Genomic DNA, 23110 nt, shown 5'->3' with positions numbered 1-23110 from the left:
ATGTAATATACTTTAATTTGAAAAAAAAAATTGTCCTCTGGACTTGTCTTCATGGTGAAAATGACTACCGTATGCAAAAATATGCTATTTTTTTGAAAAAATTCTTGATATTATATTTTACATTTTTTAACATTATGTTGCTATAACTTTTTTAAAAAACGCATGAATCAATTCTATTCTTTAATGATAAATACTTTATATATACTTCTTTCATTCGACATACTTTTTTTTTAAATCGGACCATTTCCCTTTTCATCGAAATCGTAGAAAAAATTATCGATTTTATATTTTATATTATATAATTTATATTTTATATAACTTTTAGAGAAATGTATAGATCAATATTATTATTCTTTTATAGATACCTTAGATATTAACTGTCATTTTATATATTTTTGTGAACATTTGACCCTTTAACAGCCCACAGGAAGGGTTTCAAAATGGTAACTATTTTACGNCCCACAGGAAGGGTTTCAAAATGGTAACTATTTTACGAAAAATTAACTTTTTCAACTTAATATTTGAAAATGTTTCGGGAAGACTGACACTTTTATATATACCTTTTATATAAAAAAATTTGACCACTAGACTTTTTTGTATGGAGAAATCTGCTTAAGCTACTTTTTATTTGATTAAGGGATTTGTTTTTAATTTTTGAGGGTGATATCCTCAACTAAATACGAATTATAATCATTTGACATATAGTTGAAAAAAGTAGGTTAAATGAGGTTTGGAAAAATTAATCGTAACCATAAAAAAAAAACATAGTAAAATAATATAAATTTGAGTAAGACATTTCTTTTCACAAGGTAGGACTACATTAATGGGATCCTTAATATTTATTGAAGTTAATGAATCAGAATGAGATAAAAATCAAATGTGTTGAACATTTTTTTCTAATTAAAAAAAAAAAAAAAAATGCAAAACATTAACAACTGTTTGTCGCTCTCGTCGAATGATAATATTGAAAATTTAATTCAAATTTTAAAGTCACTTTTTTGACTTAAAAAAGCAAAAAAATGTAAATAAATTAACTTTTTAAATCTTATGAAATTTATTCTATATTAATTAAATTATATAATACTAGGTCCCGCCTAGCTGGGTCTCCACCCCAGAACTATGGCTCTTCAAACCTTACGCGCCGAAGGCGCGTAAGCCTCTTCGGTCCATCATCATAAGTAGGCCACTGATTCCGGTAGAAGTACCCGGCGACGCCGGGCACGATAAGTGTTTTTCAGAAAAAATATTACTTCAGAATCAGTGAAAACTATATCTAAAAATGTTATTATTAAAATCAGGAAAATTCAAAAAGAGAATATAGTAAAATGTATTGGGTATAAGGTTGAAGCCTCTTAATGAGGTATTCCCTTTAGGCCTATTCAAAAATTATTTTAGGAGGAAATTTAATATTTTTTTCTTTGTTAAACATGTTATAGAATTTTTTTTAATAAAATTAAAGTAATGATGAAAAAAAAGGACATTAGGTCCTTATATATTAGAAGATGCCTAAAAAAATATTGATAGCGCTTGTTCAAGGAGGGGCCAATCTCTTTTAAATACACCCCTGTTTTTTTAAATCTTATGAAATTTATTCTATATTAATTAAATTATATAATATTGCAGATACCCAGTGTATTCCCCTTGTACGATATTTTAAAATAAAATATAACACTAAACACAGAATTTTAACTCATAAATAGAATATTTTTAATACAGTAGCCATTTTCACCAAGAAGAAGATCTATATTTCGATTTTTTTTTAGCTTCGATGCGAGGCTGAGAAGGAATTAATTTTACTATGATGTGTTCTTTTTTTGTGTCTGTTATCACTTTTTCTCAGCTCTTACAGAACTGATTTCTTTCAACAATACGTTAAAAGATCACAAATTGTATCTAGTCGAAAACTAAACCTCAAAAATTAAAAAAATGATCCTCTTTTAAATGGGGGAAATCTCCAAAAAAATTACATATTTCAAAAATGCTAATATTCGACATTTTTTCAATTTTTTTTACTTAAAACAGCCATAATTTTTTCAAAAATGAACATATCAATATAGTTTTTTTTTTAAAGATGCTTGATGTCATTACCTATCATTTGGTATATATATTTTTTGTAAATTTGACCCTTTATCTGCCCACAAGGGGGTTTTAAAATGACAACTTTTTCACAAAAAATTAACTTTTTCAACTTAACTTTTGAAAATGTTCCGGAAGGTCTGACACTTTTATCTTAAATTTTAACTTTTATCTTAAATTAAAGCTAATGTAATGTACTTTATTATGGGAAAAAACATTTTACATCTGGACTTGTCTTCGTGGTGAAAATGGCTACCGAATGCAAATAGCAATTTGCATTATTTAATAATTGAATTTTCATACAAAAATATTGTCTGAAAATTCTCGATCTTATATTTTACATTTTTAACTTTATAATGCTATAACTTATTGAAAAGTGTATGGAACTATGAGATCATTTAGCTTTTGGTATAATACACCAATTTTTTAAAATTAAATACTATCTAAAGATTTGCATCGAAGCGTTTTTTTTTTTATAGTGATTTTAATCACTGTCAGATATCATTATACTTGATCCATCTATGCCACGTCACCACTGTGCTGCGACCCCCATGTGCTGGGTTTTTTTTTTTAATCGTTTAAAGTTGATTTCTGTGAATGTTTATAATAAAAAAAAAATTTTTTTCTGAGTTAGACTTACAATTGATACCGAAAATGTTAAAATTTGAAAAAAGAAATTGTTTATAGAAACTTTAATACAAAACATTAAAAGAGATTTGGTTATCAAAATTTTTTTTTAAATGTTTTTTAAAAAATGTCGAACTATTAAATATTTTTCTCAAATTAAAAAAATAAGAAGTATAATACATCAATAAATATTTAGCAGATTATAGTTGTTAATTTGATAAGTTTAGCGCGCCAAATTATTGTGATTCAATTAAGTTTAATACTATTAATTTTAATAAATGTATGGGTAATTAGTGTAACTAGAAGACACCTTAATTTTCAGACAAGTCATATTAAAACTACCATTTCAAACATAAAATAGTATGTGTAATTTGTATAATTATTCTGGGTTATTCCAGAAATTAAAGACTCAACCACTCCATTAACACTTATGGATATTTTTGTACTGAACAATGATAAAAATTTAAAACTATTTAGCAATTGTGTGAAATATTATAAAATATATAAGTTATGAGTTCTTTGAAAAAGTACAATAATATTTTCATTTGATTATTTATATTAGAGTGTATTATGGATTGCTCAAGTATTCAAAAAATTGAATATTGCATAACTTCCAAATATTTATCTTATAACAAACCGAGGACTATAATTTAAAATCAAAATTCACATGACCTCCTAAACAATCATAATTTGGCTATTGTCTAATGTTGTAAAAAAAAATAAAATTGTATGGTTTTTTTGATAATATTTAAATTAATTTTTAAGTGTATTTTGATCATAAGAATAGTAAATTAAGTTGCTACGTGATACTTAATATTTATACACAAATGTTTACAATCAAATATAAATTAGTTTGTTGTTTGATTTTGTTTAAAAAAAAACTATTTTTCTGTGCTTGTATTGAATTACTGATAATCATTAAAAATTTTGTAAAATATAATTTGATACATTTATTTTATTGTAAATAATATTATTAAAATGAAGGTGAAGAGGTTTTTTCGTCGATTGGCAACATTATTTAAGTGCTGTGTTTCGGAGAACAAAAAGCAAAATACAAGTGGTAAAGTATCTTAGTTTATTATAGCTCAGCTATTTTTTTAACGAATAATACCAAATTACATACAAAAAAGTTTAAAATTTTATATTGCATAATGGAATGAATAATACATTAAGCTGGAAAGAATATAACAATTTTCTGTGGAATATTATATTTACTATTGTAAATATCGGTTAATGTTTTTGTAGATGATTACATTAATGAGACGATGTATCTAACATTAGTATGTGTAAAACATTGATTTCATACATTGACCTATATTTTACATAAGTTAATTTTATAAATGACACTTTGTGATGTCAGGTCATCATGAAATTACATTCTTTTAGTATGCGAGTTGTATTGTAGTCAAAATATTTAGATTTTATAACTTTAAAATTCAGTGATAAATTTTAGAGGCTCTTGGAAGTTTATTCATTTTCAATTCAATCATATACATCACGTTATTAAAGTTAATAATTGAAATAAAATAAAATCAATATTTTTTCATACAAAATAATTGCTACTAAATAGAATGATATAAATGACAAAACAAATGTGGTTTAACAAATGTTAAGACGTCTAGATAGTTAAAACTTTTATTTCACTCATTGTCTGTCATAGTAATGTGAACTCAATATGAACTTAAAAGTTCATGCTCAGAAAATTCTTGTGTACTGTTAGCTCTGACCAACTATGTCGCTTATTTGATTATTTTGAAGCAGGAATAAACAATCAATAATATTTTGCTAACACCTCCAATAAAAATAAAAATGTATCTATAAGACGTTATTTATTCTCAAAAGGGTTGTCAAAACCCCTATCTTCCTTCTTAGCATCCCTCAAATAGTGTAATATTGATATTTTTGGACAATAACTTAAAAAAGGACTTATAGGATACTTATTTTATATAGTTATTATAGGAATGTTACTAAAAGAAAACTTTGAAAAATATAATATTACTTAATTAATTACTACCTTAATTTTTCAATTACTTAATGTATTTGTTATGATTTTTCATATACAAAAATTATACAAGTTTAAGTGATTAATAATACATTGACATACCATAATTCAATTTTTTAAGTACAACTATTAATATTAATAACACTGTTCTACGTAATATTTTAATTTGAAATCATTATAACCAAATCTCAATTAAATTTTTGACCTTATGTCAAATTTAGCCTTAGATTTCATTATTTAAGTCTAGTTGCTTAGTAAATATAATAATATATCCCTGTAGTGTCACTATTGTAACAATTAACTTTTAAAAAATTCACTTTTAATGGAATTTTAGTAAGATATTATGTTCATATTATCAAAAATATATAATTTTGTAATAATTGTGTAGACTATAATAATAATGAAATTCGAAATATTAATTAGAAATTATGTCAGGTGATGTACAACTATATGTTAAAAACATAGAATGTAGCACAACACAAATGAATGATATCGATGTAGAAAATGGAGTGTCAGTAGGTAGTGTGTCAATTGTAAAACAAGAAAATGGTGACGATATGATTGTTGTGGAAAATATTAATTTATCTGAAGATACAAATGACATTTGCATTTCCAATACTTTAACTGAGGAGGATCCCTCAAATAATAGTGCCCCAGAGCTCAAAATTGATTGTATAGAAGATTTGTTGGCAGTTAAGCAAGAGAATGGTGAAGATATGATTACTGAGGAAAATATGAATTTACACGATGATGTGAATGACCTTTGCATTTCCTATATTTTTACTGAACAGGATCACTCAAATAATAGTACCCCAGAGCTCAAAATTGATTGTATAGAAGATTTGTTGGCAGTTAAGCAAGAGAATGGTGAAGATATGATTACTGAGGAAAATATGTATTTACCTGAAGATATGAATGACCTTTGCATTTCTTATATTTTTTCTGAAGAGGATCACCCAAATAATGATTCGCCAGAACTGGAAGTAACACCTATTGATGAAGAAGTGTCCATGGAAACGCGTAAACACGAAGAAGGTGTTATACGCTATTTTGGAATGAATAATGAAGCCGGTAGAATAATTTCAAAAAATGGAAAATGTTATAAATTCTATAAGGTAGGCATATTATTTTATTGTCATATAAATGACAAAACCTGCGTTTTAAAAAAACTAGTCAAGTTTTTAATACATAAATTAATTAAACTAAGTATTCGTATACCAAAATAAATAATCTTAAATTTTTTTTGTAGTAATTAGGCATTAAACATAAAAAAATTTACTTTAAACTATATAAAAATAGCGCATTTTTGTTTTCCTCAAAAATTATGTTTCGCGGTTTAGACATGAAGTTGATAATATATATTTTTTATTTCAAAAAAATACAAAAATCCTTTAAAATTGTCTTTTTATTTAGAAAGATATTGTTGGTACTTATAAATATTATAAATCTCCACAAAAAGCAAAGTTTGTGGTCAATGATTCACAGCCGAATTGGGCCATAGATGTTGAAATAGTTGGAGATATTTATGGCCAACGGTAATTATTAAATGATTTAACAGTATAAAAAATAGATTAAATTTTGTTATTTTTTTCTATCTATAGATGCTATTATTGCTTAACGCATGGTCATTATACAGAGGAATGCATGCAATTAGATATTGACTCATTAAATTTTTACTATCCTTACATTTAAGGTACTAGAACAATCTATTTCATTAATCTATTTATTCATTTATTATTCAAATTTAATATTGCACATATTTTAATGTGTTAAGTAAAAAATCCTACTATACATTATAATATATCTAAGTCCTTAAATTTATTGTTAAAAATGAAGATTTAAAAATATTGTGAATCATTTTTTAAGTAATTGTTAATCAATAAACAATATATTGTCATAAAATAAAAATTCTTTTGATTAATTTGTTTAATATAATAAATAGTAGACGTATGTTTAAAGATATAATTACAAAAAAAAAAATATTTTTGATAATAATGGAATATGAATTTCTTTATATGAAATTAGTATTTCAATGTTTTGGCAATAGTTTTTTAATTAATTAAAAAAAAAAATTCAGCACAATGGGGTCGCGCCATAGTGGTGACGTATTAAAATCACTATCACAAGAAAAGCTTCGATGCAAATCTGTAGATATTGTTTAACCATAAGAAACTTGAGGATAATTACCAAAATAACATCTACTACTATTTCCTTATTTATTATAAATTAGTAATTCTTAGATTCAAAAATATAATATTTAATTTTTTTTTTATATATTTTATAATATTTATAATTAATTGTTTTCAAATGATCATTGATTTTGATGTATAATATGTTAAAAGTAATCATTATTAACTTACTCTTTTTTGTCCTTTAAAGTGAAAAATCATAATAAAAAAAAAATGAATTTATTACCATAACTTATAGCTCAACTTGCAAGTTTAAAATTGAGATCATTATATAGAAAAAAAATGGTATTGTTAAGATTAATACGCAGTCAGCAAATTTTATAATTACTAATTATAGTATATTTATCAGGAAAGCTCGTTTTTTTTTGCATTTTTATTGTAACAGATCATTTAAATATAAATAATTTCTTATTAACCTTCTTTTTATTTAACTAAGGGATTTGTTTTCAATTTTTGAGGGTAATATATTCAACTAAATGCGAATTGTAATAATTTTACGTATCATTGATAAAAGTAGGTTAAGGAATTGGAAAATATATAAAATGTAAATAAGTTTTACTTTTTATGTCATATGAAATTTATTCTGTATCAATTAAGTTATATAATATTTTAGAAACTCAGTGTATTCCTCTTGTAAGATATTTTAAAATAAAATAAAATACAAAACACAGAATCTTAACACAAAAATAGCATGTTTTTAACTACGGCAGCTATTTGCACATAGAAGATAACTCGTCGTGTTTTTTTCATTTTATAGTACATGACATGAGCTTTAATTTGATATATGTTTAAAAGACACAGTATTTCCGGACACAATTTCAAAAGTTAATTTTCATAAAAAAGTTGCTATTTTAATTCACCTCTACTCTAAATATACTTAAATATTACAGGTGAATTAGTATTAACTTAATATAGTATTTAAAAAATAGGAAAAATAAATCTCATATATATTTCATAAAATTATATATTGTATAAATTTGTTTTAAGCAAAGACTATTAAATAGTAACTCTAATGTAGACGAACCATGGTATTAAATCAACATAACAATAAAACATATAACTCGTAGAAATACCACAGACTATATGTTCATACTATCATAGTATTCGTTAAATTAACGATGTCTTAAAATATACAAGATTTTTCAAAGTCGCCATTTAATAACATATGATATTTAGTGCGAAATCATCGTTAGGGTGCAGTCACATTAGGGCAGTTGAACCGCGCAGTGTAAACCACAGTGGTTCAACCGCTCGATCATACGTATCACTATGACGATTTCAACGCTAATTTTGACTTTGAAAAATTTTTATAAAAATATTCATACTAATTATTTTTTACTGCTTTATTTTCAAATGAAAAATCTGTTGAGTCGATCGCTTTTGGTTATTTTCATTGGTATAATTTCGTTGGATATTATTAATCTGCAATGGTTTATTTTTTAATTATCATATTTGAATATAATTATATAGTAATAATTATAATTGTTACATTTTATCATTTTTTTAATTTACCGTTACATTTCATTAATATTCCCACATAAAATACAACTTGTGCCATAAAAATAACAACGGTTTTGTGACGGCATTACATGATTTACAAGCGTAACAGTGCCGGCAATAGCCCATTCTTAAGGATTTGCGCACAAAGGACCCACACACGCGGTTGACAGCCAAAATCTTACAATTCATTTCACGTCCGTCTAATATTAAAAACTTTATTCTAAGATCAGTAGTACGTCACATTACAGGTTCTGTATTAAGTCGTACTTCTGGAACATGGTTCTATAAGTTTCTGTTTATCCATATTCGCCTTCCATTTTGTCTATCGTCTCTTGTTTTTGCAGAGAGTATGGGTATGGTTTTAACGCGATGGGAGTGGGGTCTTTTACAACGATATCGAGTTCGATAAGCTTTGTGCGTCCCTATGTTATTAAAAACACACCCATCGCATAAACGCTCTAATGCCGTCACTAACCCGTTGTTAAACTCCAGTTCCACGGTGGGAGTACAATCGGCAGGGTCGGTACAACGTTCTGCGTTAGGCAGGCCCGCCCGCTGTCGGATGGCCTGTGGCGCAGAAGGTGGCACGTACGGATTTATGTTGGCTTTTAGTCTAACAGTGCGTAAGGGCCTGTCGAGATCGTTTGCGATTACGTGCAGGTTGTCTAATGAACGCGGCCATCACATGTTTACGTTGCCGTAATATTCGTAGCGCAAAACATTGACTAACCCGTTCTATGTACTACTCTAAACAATTGGGGCGAGTGCGCATCACTAGCCGTTGTTTATTTATAATGAACTCAGTCATTCGCCGATGTTGCTTAGCCATCGTTCTCTATCTCTGCTTGGGTGCTGTTATTATAGAACGCCAAAAGAAACTCCTTTGAGAACTGTCGCCAGGACATGTTGTGTCGACTTGATGGACTCCCTCCAAGTAAATGTCGTGCCTTTTAATGACCTTTTAGTGTATAAACAAATTAAGATACTAAAATTTCACTAGGTATCCTCGATTACCAGGTAACGCAGAGGGAAAGCTCTCGTCATGATGTTAAAGTAAATTAGGTTCAAATCCAATTCACTAGAAAAATTATGTTTCAGTTTCCAAAATTGTTCATTAATATTTTTTTTAAAGCAGCATTTGAAGATAATTTATTTATAAATTATTTTGAGTAACAAATTAAAAACTACTTAGAAAAACATGCATCAGTGAAATAATTTTTGGTTTTTTTAAAAAATTAAGTGATTTTCTTACTTTAAACTCTTAAATTTCAGTATTATAGAAAAAATTATAATAACATTTTTTTTTATTTATGTATTTTTTAATATATTTTATGTCTTTAGCTTTTGTTGTGTTCTCAATATTTAGAGAGATATTGCCAAAAAATGAAAAAAAAAATGAAAAAAAAAATGTTTAAGTAGTATTTTTAATTTCTATGCTTAGCGGTCAATGTTACGTAAATATATGTAAGAACCTTTTATTTTGCTGATATGTTTTCCTAAAAAATTGATTGTATAAGTTCTACCTTTTCTCGTCATTTTTCAAAGTCCTTTGAGGCGTGTGAAATCGTTGCTCTAGAATATTCAAATTTTACGAAAAATTTTTATTTACTACTTAAAACAAAATGTGGTGTTCTTCCATTCGATTTTTTAATGTTGGTCAAATAAGGACCAGCTTAATATATATATATAAATAATTATTCATATATTTCATTTATAAATCATAAAACTTATAATCAGGATACAAATAAAGAAATAGGAAATCATGTAGCTTTTGGAATAATTCACTAATTTTTATAAAATTAAAAACTATCTATAGATATATATCGAAGCGTTTATCATGATATTGATTTTATTCACTGTCAGATATCATCTATACTGGACCCAACAATGCTATGACAGCACTATGTCACGACCTCGTTGTGATGGGTTTTTAATTTTTCAATTATGAAATTATAAATATGGTGATTTATACTATACCCATTTTTAGGTTAAATAATAATTTCTTCATAAAAATGTATAATGGAATTTGAATCAGAAAAATTACAAAGATAAATATCTAAGAGAATTATTAAAACAATTATATTTTAATAAATGTAACACGTATCACCTATCGAAAATTAACAACTCAAAATTATGATTTTTTTGATTTTGGAATCAAAAATCAAATTTGGTATCATGAATAAAACATTTTAAATTGTAGGCAAAAAAGTTATCATCGATGTAGATATAGTATATTAATACATACCACAAATGTTTTGACAATAAAATCATGCTAAAGATTAATTAAGTATAGAATTAACAATTTTATATTGCCTGTTTTGTAAAATATATATTTTATTTAGTATTGTTGTTGATAACAAATATAATATTTTTGATTATTAATTTTTATGGCCACCTAGACATAGAAATTTAATAATAAAATATATAAATATGATACATATGATACATATTTTCTCTGAATATTATAAATTTAACATCAATTTATTTATAACAATTTAAACATTTATGAATAAATATATGATAGAACAAAAATTTCTAATGAAGATTTACTATAATTTTATAAACTTTGAATAGAAGCAATTTCCAATATTTATTAGTATTTATGTATAATTTTAATCATCTTAAACGTCTTCATAGTATTCAACATCATAAATGTTTTCATATTCTTGTATATTTCTGCCAAAGTTTTTAAGCAGATCTAAAACGAAATAAGATTGTAAATTTATTATTGTTATACAAATAGTTGATATTCTTCCCCAAAAATTACAGAAGTTACCCGGGTAAGTCGGCGAATATAAGTTTTAAATATTCCCATTAGAATTCTTTAAAAGTTAAAACAATATTTTTTATATTTTTGGATTGTAACATATAAATTTAAAGTACCACATTGAAAACAATTATATTATTAAATACATTTTTTACTTAAAAAAATTCCAATTTCATCAAGTTTCCCTGATCAAAGGGTTAAGCTGATATTTTGAGGAGTAAAACATTTCGAATATATATCCTTAGTATACCTAAGGTACAATAAAGAATAATAGCTTTACAAAACAATAGCTTGAAGTGTAACTAACCAGTAATTAATTTATCTAACACAAAAATGTCAGTAATAATTGTTAATATGCAACAATTATTGAATATTTATAAAATGTTTGATAAAAGTAAAGTATATTATTAAGATTAATTGTAACCGAAAAAATAATAATTGTCCGTAACGCCATGTTACGGTTTTTAGTCCGATATTTTCATAACTCATTTATAAGTTATATAAGAGTAATGAACTTACACTTGGTCCACCAACTTACCCAAAATGATTCATCCCTACACGCTTAAAAGTATGCACAAATAATTACCTATAAAGTTACTACAGTCCTTAATAACATTTTTTTTAAAAATGTCTAACAATTTAATATCATAGACTTCAAATTATATAACCAGAGACAACTTATAAAATTCAATTATGATTAACAAAAGAATTTGAGTAATTAATGTAAAAATTTCTTTCATATTTAATCAAATAATGAAAAAATTCAAACTATTATTATGTTACTTATTATATATCATTTTAAAATACTATCATATAAATGACTATTATAGTTAATAAAAACCTTTTTTTATTAAAAATCAAAATAATTTTAATTACAGATTATAAATTTTCAGCAAATAGTCTTTTTTTTTAATTATTTAAAATAATGAACAAATTGTATAGGCAAAAATATGAAACACGACCATTTTAATTGTTAAAAAATGTTTTAAATATTTTTATAGATATCAAAAAAAGTAATGATAATTACCTTTGTAAAGAACTTGATGTTCGCTATTTAAATTTTTTTTGATTAAAAATTCACAGATAGGATCAGAATCATTAGGATTTATAAAGAATGGACTTTTCAAAAGAGTTTTTTTTGCATAATTTTGTGTAATTGTGTAATTGTTATTTAGATCACCTGCACGTAATTCTTTTTCTAACTTTTCTTCGTCATTTTTTGTCATATTCCGTATTATCTCAGTATATTCATTTATTGCGTCCGTTTTATTATCTAAGAAAATACCAACAAAATAATATCAATATAGAATAATAATCTAAATCGCAGAATAAAAATAGATCATATAGTAACATTATTTTTAACTCTCCAAAAATCTATAAAATTAAAATCTAATATTTTTGTCATCCCGTTAAAGTGGGACTTGTATCTGTGTGTTTTTTCTAGTTATTAATTAATTGACGAAGAAAAAAAATTATTTTAGTCATTAATAAAATATAACATATTATAACTGGACGACTCATTTAGAAACTAACGAGTTTTTCTTTTCATTTATTATGGAATTGTATTAAAATAATTTTTAATTTTAATTATTTTATTCTGTTATGAGTTAGATTATTATCCAACTATAAAATTATAATAATAATAATTTGTTTACAATATTAGATTTATTTGTGAGTGATTAAATGATTTACATAATATATAGATCTCTCTGTACACTGTAACTCTTACACTAAATTACTGAACATCGGATAAATATAATAAAATATTCAGTGCAAAAAATTTTAAGTTTTAAGATTAGGTATTTTTTATAAAAATGACTTTTTTGGATATTATATAAATAATTAATTTTTCATAAACTTCTATAAAAAGTAATTAAAGTGTATATTCATTTAACGTTATAAAAATATTTAACAGTTCTATATAGACATAAATTAAAAATTAGTTATTTTAGAAGTAGAGTTTTTGTGTTCAAAAATTATTTAAAAACTAGATGTTTTGCATGTAACAGTTGTTGGATTATAATATAATGGTTAATATACAGTATAATTATAATATACCTTTATTATATTATTTAAATACATTGTTAGAACGATAAAATTGAATGAGTTATTGTTCGACCACTTAATATAACCTGTTTTTATTGGATTATTGTCATGCTGTTTTGCACTTTTTATAAAAAGCTTTTGGTTTTTAATAAGATTTATTGTTGTAATATACAAAATTAAAAATTGTTACAAACAACGAGAACAATATAAATCTGTTTCTTTGCTTACTCAGCACTTCATTATCAATAAATATTTATTAACCTATTATTAATTGAACATTAATTGAATAAAATAAATAATTTATCTGCTATAGGATATACTGTGTTATACGCTGTTATATGTGTATATGTCTATCATTGTTAAATCAATATACAATATACTGAGATCGGGTTGTTAAAAAATGATCAATTTTACATACTTTAATTACTAAACTTAACATAGTACAGAAGGAGATCTTTTTTACATGTGAGAGAGTCAAAGATTGTTCTGGCTACGCTAATGATGGACGGGGCAGGTTATATTGCAGGCTTGCATCGGAAACTAACACAACCAAAGAGAAAGTCATAAGAAAAATTTCGTATGTACCCTAGACCTCGTGCGATGAAACATTCCTTTTTATCAACTAGGCCAGGTTAGATATTAGCTTCGATGCGAAGCTGAGAAGGTATTGGTTTTACTAATATATGTTTTTTTTTTTTTTTGTGTCTGTTACCACTTTTTCTCAGCTCTCACCGAACCGATTTCTTTCAATGATACGTCAAAAGATCACAAATCATATCTAGTCGAAGACATTACCCTTAATTGAAAAAATTTCCCTCGTTCCCCGTAAATGGGGGAAACCTCCAAAAAAATTACAAATTTAAAAATGGCTAATTTTCGAAATTTTTTCAATTTTTTTTACTATAAACTGCCGTAACTTTTTTAAAAATAAACATATCAATATAATTCTTTTTTTTATAGATGCATCATGTCATTACCTATCATTTGGTATATTTTTTTTATAAATTTGACTTTTTACCTGCCCACAGGGGGGGGATTTAAAATGACAACTTTTTCACAAAAAATTGACTTTTTCAACTTAAATTTTGAAAGTGTTCCGGAAAGTCTGACACTTTTAACAACATACGGTTGCCGAGTTGGTAAAACTTTCCTTTTACACGCTTGGGGTAGAGGTTCCAACCCGCGTATGGCAATGAATTTTTTGCATTTTTTCTTAATTCTTGTTAAGTTAGAATAAATTTTCAACTCATTCAATTTTTATCTCATTTAGATTCAATAACTTCAATAAAGATCAAGGATCCCATCACTGTAGTTGCCATTCGCGAGAAGAAATTTTTTATTAATATTAAAATTATTTTACTATATTTTAAGTTTTAGCATTGATGTAAAGCTGAGAAGATATTTTTTTATGACTATCATTTATTTTCTCTGCTCTAACTTGACCTACTTTTTTCAACGACACGTTAAATGACTTCAATTCGTATCTAGTTGAAGATATTACCCTCAAAAATTGGAAAAAATTCTAATTTCTAATGAAACAGTTACTTATCCCATGTTCTCCATACAGACAATTAAAATCATTCATTTCTAATGTTATCAAAATATTTGTTGACGAATCAAGTTTGATATGATGATTTTATATAATAGGTTTCATTTTACTTTGTAATTTAATAATTTTTCTACTCTAGTTGTGTGTGTTACTACTAGACTATAATATTCAAAATTTGTTGGTAACATGTTGCTATATAAATCATTTCTAAAAAAATGAGTTTCTTCTGAATTAACAATGGATTTTTACAATTATAATCAAATTCTATAATACGCTCAATTAAGTAAATATTTTTAACAACTTTGTTTTGATTGGTTCATTTAGTTAAAGTAAATAATTAAAATTAATTAAGTTCTGAATATTTCAATTGCAGAATCCTTTTAAACACCTAAAGTTATCAGGAAATGATTACTATTACTTCTATTCAATTTATCTTATTATGGAAAAAAAGCAAAAAAATATTAAGCTATTATGATAAATTTACTATAAATAGTATTTATAAAATTTCCTAACTGCATATTAATCTTAACGATACAATTTTTTTAAATCTCATAAAATTTTATATTTAATGATGTCAATTTCAAACTTGCCAAATAAACTAAAAGATATGGGAAAATAAATAATTTTTTTTTTATTATAAACATTCACAGAAATCAACTTTAAACGATTAAAAAAAAAAACCCCCAGCACAGGGGGGTCGCGGCATAGTGGTGACGTGGCATAGATGGATCAAGTATAATGATATCTGACAGTGATTAAAATCACTATAAAAAAAAAACGCTTCGATGCAAATCTTTAGATAGTGTTTAATTTTAAAAAATTGGTGGATTATTCCAAAAGCTACATGATCTGCTAGTTCATTATTAGTATCTTAATTAAGATAAAGTATGTCGAATAAAAAAGGGATTATTAAAAAATAGTATTTCCCATAAAAAAATTATATTGATCAATACACTTTTCAATAAGTTATAGCATTATAAAGTTAAAAATGTAAAAAATAAAATTGAGAATTTTCACACAATAATAGCACTTCGTAGCCATTTTCACCGTGAAGATAAAATAAAGTCCGAAATTTCTATTTACCATAATAAAGTATATTACATTAACTTTAATTTAAGATATATATAAAAGTGTCAAACCTTGCTTTTGAAATAATCGACCAATTTCTTAAAATTAAATACTATCTACAGATTTGCATCGAAGCGTTTCTTATTAAGAGTTATTGTAATTTGGTTTTTTAATTATTAATCAATTAGAGAAATAAATATTGCAAAATTACCTATAATAATATTTATAGCATAATATAAACTCGCCAATTTTTATAACAAACTCAATTAAAATTAAATATCCTAATAAAACTAAAGAAACAAAGTTATTATTTTACAATATTTTTCAAAAATACCAAATTACAAAAGCTCTTTATATTTTCTTTTTCTGATGTAAATTTAAATTAGCTGTTGAATCTTAAAATATCTGAAATGGAAAATTTGTATGTTTATAGTAAATGTTAAATTCTTAATAGTAAAAAAATTATATTACCAATTACGAGTCAATAACTTATTACCTGAGTAAATAGTTTTTTTTTTTTAATTATGTTTTATAATGAAATAGTTTTAATAATAAATAAATTAGTAGCAAAAATAGTTTTAATATTATTTATTATTAAAATTAAAAATCTCAAACATTTTATTTAATTAAAATTTATGTTCCCCTTTGAAAAAACAAATTTGACATCCATACAAAACATAAGGTATGAACTTAAAAAGTATTTCATAGCTTAATGAATAATATGTAACTAAAATTAATTAAAAAATAAATAAAATATTTAAATTATTTTCATTCTTTGAGTTATTAAATAGGTTGTTTTAAAGAAATCATTCTGTATACGTAAGATAAAAAAAATAAATTTCAAATACCTGAATTAATTATGCTCTCAATTATATTATCTAAACTTTTTCTTATTTCTTCAGTAATTTTAGGTGAATGTTTTATTCGTTCCAAAAAAACTCCAATAGTATTTTTGTTATTATTAACCATTTCGTATATCGCATTTCTCATGTAGTTTGAATAATGAGTTGATATGGGATACGGGTCCTAAAAAAATATCAGTGCTAAGTTATAATTTAGTTTTTGGCAATTATTAAAGTAAACTAATAAATATGTATAAAGTAAAAATATAAAAATGAATTTTAGAACAGTGGGAGTCAGTTTTTATTTGCAAAATATATTAAGCATACTGTCACACTATTACAATGCCACTGCGGTTCAAACGCTCAAAGTTGAAAATGTTAAATTATGACAGTTTTACCTCATATTTTGGACTTGTAAGAATATTTTTATAAGACGAAATACTGGAAGTACTTGTGATTTGTTAGGAAGAATTGAATAATGTAGATGACACCATTATTCAAAATCAGCGTAGAGCCGTTTATTCGCAATAAGCCATAGATATGCCCATAATTCCAAATAATATTGCACAGCATTGAATAAAGAATAACATTGTAAAAAAGATCTAAAAGATACGTTGACGTTATGTATGTTAGATCCGAATCTAGCGGAGTCACGAAGATGTGCGGAACTTGCTGTACTTTGTACCGTTGCATATGACACGCGGAGCAGTCAGTCAGTAAAACTACCACATACACGTAGTATGGCGACGGCATATAAAGGTGGCACGTGTCGAGGGGCTTCGTGCAACGCGAAGCAAAGCAGGACTATGTCGGTATTTATTTTATCATTTTCAAATGAAGAATTTACCGAATAACTTGTGTTTGTATTTTAGACCGCAATTAATTTGTGCGTGATATATATATGTTTTAAAAAATTAGATATTATTAATTTACAACACAATCATGTTATATTAGATAATTAATTATGTCTAATTGTATTTTCTAGTAGTAGAAGTATGGATTACTGAATTAAAATAAATCTCTATGGCGAACATTGGCGCAAATAGGGGGGGCTTGGGGGGGCTAAGTCCCCTCAATATTATTCAAAGTCCCCTAGTTCAAAAGTTAGTATTGAGTACTAAGCATTAATAACTAATACATTTTATAAATTAATCCAATTACAACATTTTTTTTGGTGTACAATAAATTCAATATTATGCAAGAACCCAAGACAATAAGAAAAGATTGTTATATCACTTATCGTGGATAATATGTCTTTACCAAACTTGATAAATAATAGGTGGTACACTGATACCGACGTAGAACACGCTCGCTCATGATTACTCCAGCGGTCACAAGCTGTTATCATTTTACGCGCCAATTTTCATTGTTGTGCACATTACAAATTTACAAAATTAAAGAATTTAATATTTAGGTTATTTTTAGTTTATTTTAATCTTCATTCAGAATTGTTGAACGTTGTAAGCTGTATGCTCAATTTTATTTATTTTCATGTATGAACATATTATATTTAAGTTAAGTGATTTTTTTTTAAGTTTACTATTGCAAGTATAGTGTTTTTTTTTATTTTTATTCAATAACCATGAGAAAATTTTTTGACATTTTTAATAAAACAAAAAAAAGAGGTAAAACTGGTAACAAGAGTAGTCCAGTTGAAGAAAAAAATGAATCTAACTCAATGCATATTGATGTTAACTTAACACTTACTGCAAGTTTTAAAGATAACAAACATAAACCTGAATTAGCTGAACCAGGTTGTAGAAAATGCATTAAATACCTTAAGTAGTAATAGGTACTTGCTGATTAATTATAAAATATATATGCATATAATGTACAACATAAATGTTTACTCTCAATATTTGACTAAAATCATTAGAAGCAGAGATAGTTAAATCTTGCCTTTTAAAAAAAATGCAAACTTTGATTTAACAGATATGGTTGAACCTCATTACTCCATCAGTATATCCTAATCTATTCAAATACCTGCAACTCGCAATAACAATACCAATAAGTTCAGCAACTTGCGAACGATCTTTTAGTGCCATGAGAAGAGTGAAAACGTGGTTGAGGACAACTATGGAACAAACTCGATTTTCAAGTCTATCACTTTTACACATTGAAAGATATTTATCCAATAATATAAATGTAGAAGATATTGTAAATGAATTTGCCGAAAAAGAAAGACGTATTTTATTAAAATAATAATATATATATATATATATTAAAATTTAATATTTTGTATTTGTATATTAACAATTATAGTTGTGAACTGGGTGGATATGGGGGGGTAATGTTTTTACTGAAATTATGGAAAAGACTTAAGTCCCCCCAAAAAATTAAGGCTATTTGCGCCTTTGATGGCGAACATTTATTGACACATTATAACTTCAATAAAACCCTAAAACTATTTGGAAACATAAATAATTACTAAGAACGTAATATAAGAGAGGCAATAAGTAAGTTTTTTTTTTGTTGCATAGAATAAATTTATCTGCAATAGACAACTTTATAAATAACACAATAATATTGATGAGTCAATAAGATTAACATTTAGAACAATTCTAAGCAAAAACTAACTGCACGAGTACTTGCGCGCAACTGCGATATAACCCTAATTCATATAACCAGAAATAAGTGGTTATGCATTAGTATCGTTACACCGTGGGGTTTGGTTGGGTTACCCTATTGTTAAGTGTTGTCGGTACTCTGTGCATTCCACCACATGTTAAAGGCTATTTACGCAATATTCACAGATTCAGCTACACGACGTAACGCAAATAATATTACTTGTTTATTCAGCGTAGGCTACTCATGCAGTTGGGTTATAACGACATTTGTTATATTTTACAACTGTTTGTAGTATGTTGTGATAAGTGTTCAGTCACGAATTCAACAAAAACAAATGGTTTATAACGTTTAAGGGATAAATTAAAAACATATTTGATAATTAATGAAATCGAGGAGTATATGAAAATAAAAGTTATCAAAGAGCATTTATTAACACAATTATTATATTAAGACAAATCGAAAAGTTAATATTAAAAGAATCAATGTGGGGAAATTTTGATATGAATTTGAATCATACCCAAAGCCATAAAAATTAAATGATCCAAGTTTATTATATTTTATAAACAGATTATCAATGATTATTTATTGTGTAGCATCATTCCCTAAAAATGTTAAAACTGATATTTTATTTGGAAACATACATATTTAATTAGTCAATAAATCTATTGTACCTGTACTCCAAAATATATTAATTTGCAATTTGTGCAATTTAAGTTACAAAAAACTTTATTTAAGTTCCTTTTTTATGTAATAAGCGAGTTAAATATGTATGTTACCACTTCAAAAAATTTAGTTGAAGTACCTATAAGTTATAAGGGATGATCTTAAAAATAATTAATAACTGATAAATCATGAAATATATAATATTTTAAACTTAATAATTATTTTAAGAGCAATTGAGTGTCAAGTGTTAAAATGAATTATTCTGTATAGGTACTAAAGCCATTAAACATTATAATAAGTATATAAAAAATTAATAATAATTATAAATACTTGATTTACCTCATTGTTATTGACTCCACTAGAATCACCCTACAAAACATTTATTTCATCTGTTATTACAACTACTATCATAAGTTGCAAAATATTTTAAAAATTAAAAAAATAATAATCGTGTAAAATAATTATTATCATTTTTTTTATTCATAATTTTTAAGAATACTCATTTTACCTGATTGTTAGAAGTTGATCCACCTGAGCTTGGCATTCCGGTAATTATACAAATAAAACAAAGTAAAATTCCAAAACAAATGTAGAAACGCATTTTTAATGATGATTATAAAAACAACAATAATGAAAGTCAAGCACTGACAATATGATATCAATTATATCGAATAAACATGAAATATAGTTTTTATTACTAAATTAATTTCGTTTATATAGAAAAATTTAGTCTATTTTGAATAAAATAAAATATGATTCGCAAAAATGTATTTAAATTGTTAGCATTTCAAAAAAAAAAAATGTATTAATCAAATTTAATTGACATTTAAAAATATGTTGTACATTAAAAATAATTATTCATGGATTAACGAAGGTAGAAGTTATTTACTCATTCCCAAATTAAATAAAATGTAGTAGAAAAATATCGAACTTAAAAAAATTTGCAGTTATTAATTTAATATTTTTAGTTAATAATTTATCATTAAAATGTTTTTTTTTGATATTAGTTTTTATTTACATTTTATCATAATAGTAATAGATTATAGAATATAGGGCTATTATTAAGTCAAAAACACATTTTTTAATACTGAGTATTATTAAATATTTAATAGATAAAAGAAATAATATAATAAATCAATATATTCAACGTCTATTTTAATAGTCTGGGCAAACCCCATCATAACTGAATTAGACCAATACTTGTCGAATGCGATTCTATAGCTGACGTTCCTAAGCTATTAAAAAATAAATCTAAACTTCAAGCAATTAAAAAATTGGAAAAAGTTTATGTCAATGCTGATTTAACTTACAATCAAAGAATTCATATAAGGAATCTGAAAGATGAAATTAACCGTAAACGTATAGCAGATGAAGCACATTTGATTATAAAATTTGTCAAAGGTGTACCTACTAAATATCCAAAAAACTAATTAATCCTTTTTATAATTCTGTAAGTTATAATGATCAATTGCATGATTTTTATTCTTTGACTAATCATAATTTATCGTATTTTAATTGTTTCATAAAAAGTAAAAAAAAAAATGTTGTTAATAAAAAAAAAAACTTTCACTGGTTTATATCAAAATTTAAGAGGTTTACGAACTAAAATTCACAATCTCAAAACTAGTATTCCAATTATTAATATTGATTATTTTTTGTTAACTGAAACTTAGTTAAATGGTTCTATTTCTAATTCTGAAGTAGGTTTTGATAACTATAATGTATTTAGATATGACCGGTATATGAGTACTAGTACGCATAATCGAGGTGGTGGTGTAGCTATCTGTGTACACAAACGCTTTAATGCTGAAATATTATCAATATCAGTTATAAAAGTTGAACAAATTTTTGTATTAGTTAGAGTAGGGAATAGTCATAAATTTCTTTTAGGAACTTGTTATATTCCCCCTTCTAGTCCTCCTAATTTGTATGAAGCTCACGTGGAAGCAGTAGACTCTTTGTCCAGTTACTTTATGACTAATAATACTCACTTTATATTAGCTGGTGATTACAATTTACCTGGTGTAAAATTTTCATGTGATGATACTGGTCTTATACAGGGTGATTTTTTTATCATAACCCACTCAATTACTTGCAGAATAATAATAATTTAAACATTTTTTTTTATTATTATCTTTAGTTACACATTATTCTTGAATTTTTAACTACGTAATACTTTTTAAGTTCATCCCTTATGCCTTGGAAGGGGGTCAACTTTGTTTTTTTAAATGGTAACATATATTTTTAATATAATAAAATGTTTGAGTTTTTAATTTAATAGTAAATGGCATTTGAATTTTTAATATAACTTTATTAGCTTATTAGATATAAACATTTAAAGTTTCAAATTTTTGAGTTAATATACATGTATAATACACATGGGATTGTAAATACAGGTAGCTAATTGGATTTTTATGACATTGCTGTCTCAGTCACGGATTGTTTATTATCAATTATGATTATCAATAGATATACTTTCTGTATTGTCAGTTAGTGTATTTATAAACTCATAACAATGTGCCTTACTACAATTGATAATAACAATGCTGTGTACCTGCTAATATCGATGTTATAAAAAACCAATTAGCTACCTATATTTGTAATCCCTTGTGTATTATACCTGTATATTAATTCAAAAATTTGAAACTTTAAATGATTATATCTAATAAACGAATTAAGTTATATTAAAAATTCAAATGCCATTTACTATTAAATTAAAAACTCAAACATTTTATTAAATTAAAAATATGTGTTACCATTTAAAAAAACAAAGTTGACCCCCTTCCAAGGCATAAGGGATGAACTTAAAAAGTATTACATAGTTAAAAATTCAAGAATAATGTGTAACTAAAGATAATGAAGAAAAAAAATGTTTAAATTATTATTATTCTGCAAGTAATTGAGTGGGTTATGATAAAAAAATCACCCTGTATATTCTGGTCATAATCTACCAGGTGCTAATATAATCTTTAACAAATTTTCGTTTTTAAATTTATATCAAAGTAACACTGTGTTAAACGACTTTAATAATTCTTTAGATTTAGTTTTTGTTAATAATAATTCAACTCTGGTATCTCGGTCTAAGGATAATTTAGTTTCTCCCGATAGGTATCATCCATCATTATTAATTAGTAATGTATAAAATTATGATAGTTATAATTCTAGATATAAGAATAATACATGGTATTATGACTTTAACCATGCTAATTTTCC

General features: G+C 25.3%; 2 protein-coding genes across 8 annotated transcripts in view; one reads left to right on the top strand and one right to left on the bottom strand.

Annotated features, from left to right (window-relative positions):
• The window catches only part of LOC126901739 (uncharacterized), a 146414-nt gene extending 125829 nt beyond the window's left edge, over positions 1 to 20585 (bottom strand). For 2 of the 6 annotated variants that reach the window (XM_050678476.1, XM_050678474.1), the window contains exon 1: positions 20406 to 20582. In XM_050678476.1, coding sequence (XP_050534433.1) covers positions 20406 to 20498 — 93 coding nt within the window. In that variant the 5' untranslated portion in view covers positions 20499 to 20582. Of the gene's footprint in view, positions 1 to 20236; positions 20267 to 20405 lie in introns of all 6 variants that reach the window. The other 4 variants (XM_050678472.1, XM_050678467.1, XM_050678465.1 and 1 more) reach the window with 4 other exon arrangements.
• On the top strand, positions 3622 to 6630 carry LOC126901727 (uncharacterized). Of its 2 annotated transcripts, none has more exons than XM_050678442.1 (4): positions 3622 to 3763; positions 5141 to 5820; positions 6119 to 6240; positions 6307 to 6630. In XM_050678442.1, the coding sequence occupies exons 1-4, from the start codon at positions 3682 to 3684 to the stop codon at positions 6395 to 6397; spliced, it is 975 nt and encodes a 324-aa protein (XP_050534399.1). In that variant the 5' UTR covers positions 3622 to 3681; the 3' UTR covers positions 6398 to 6630. The 2 variants fall into 2 exon arrangements, with proteins under 2 accessions (XP_050534399.1, XP_050534400.1); XM_050678443.1 differs by lacking the exon at positions 3622 to 3763 and adding an exon at positions 3952 to 3983.
• Positions 20586 to 23110: the final 2525 nt, after the last annotated feature.

The sequence above is a fragment of the Daktulosphaira vitifoliae genome, unplaced genomic scaffold, assembly GCF_025091365.1.
Source record: "Daktulosphaira vitifoliae isolate Bord-2020 unplaced genomic scaffold, ASM2509136v1 Scaffold_3, whole genome shotgun sequence".
Taxonomy (NCBI): domain Eukaryota; kingdom Metazoa; phylum Arthropoda; class Insecta; order Hemiptera; family Phylloxeridae; genus Daktulosphaira; species Daktulosphaira vitifoliae.
Note: the sequence above shows the minus strand (reverse complement) of the source record. Positions and strands in the feature narration are given on the sequence as shown.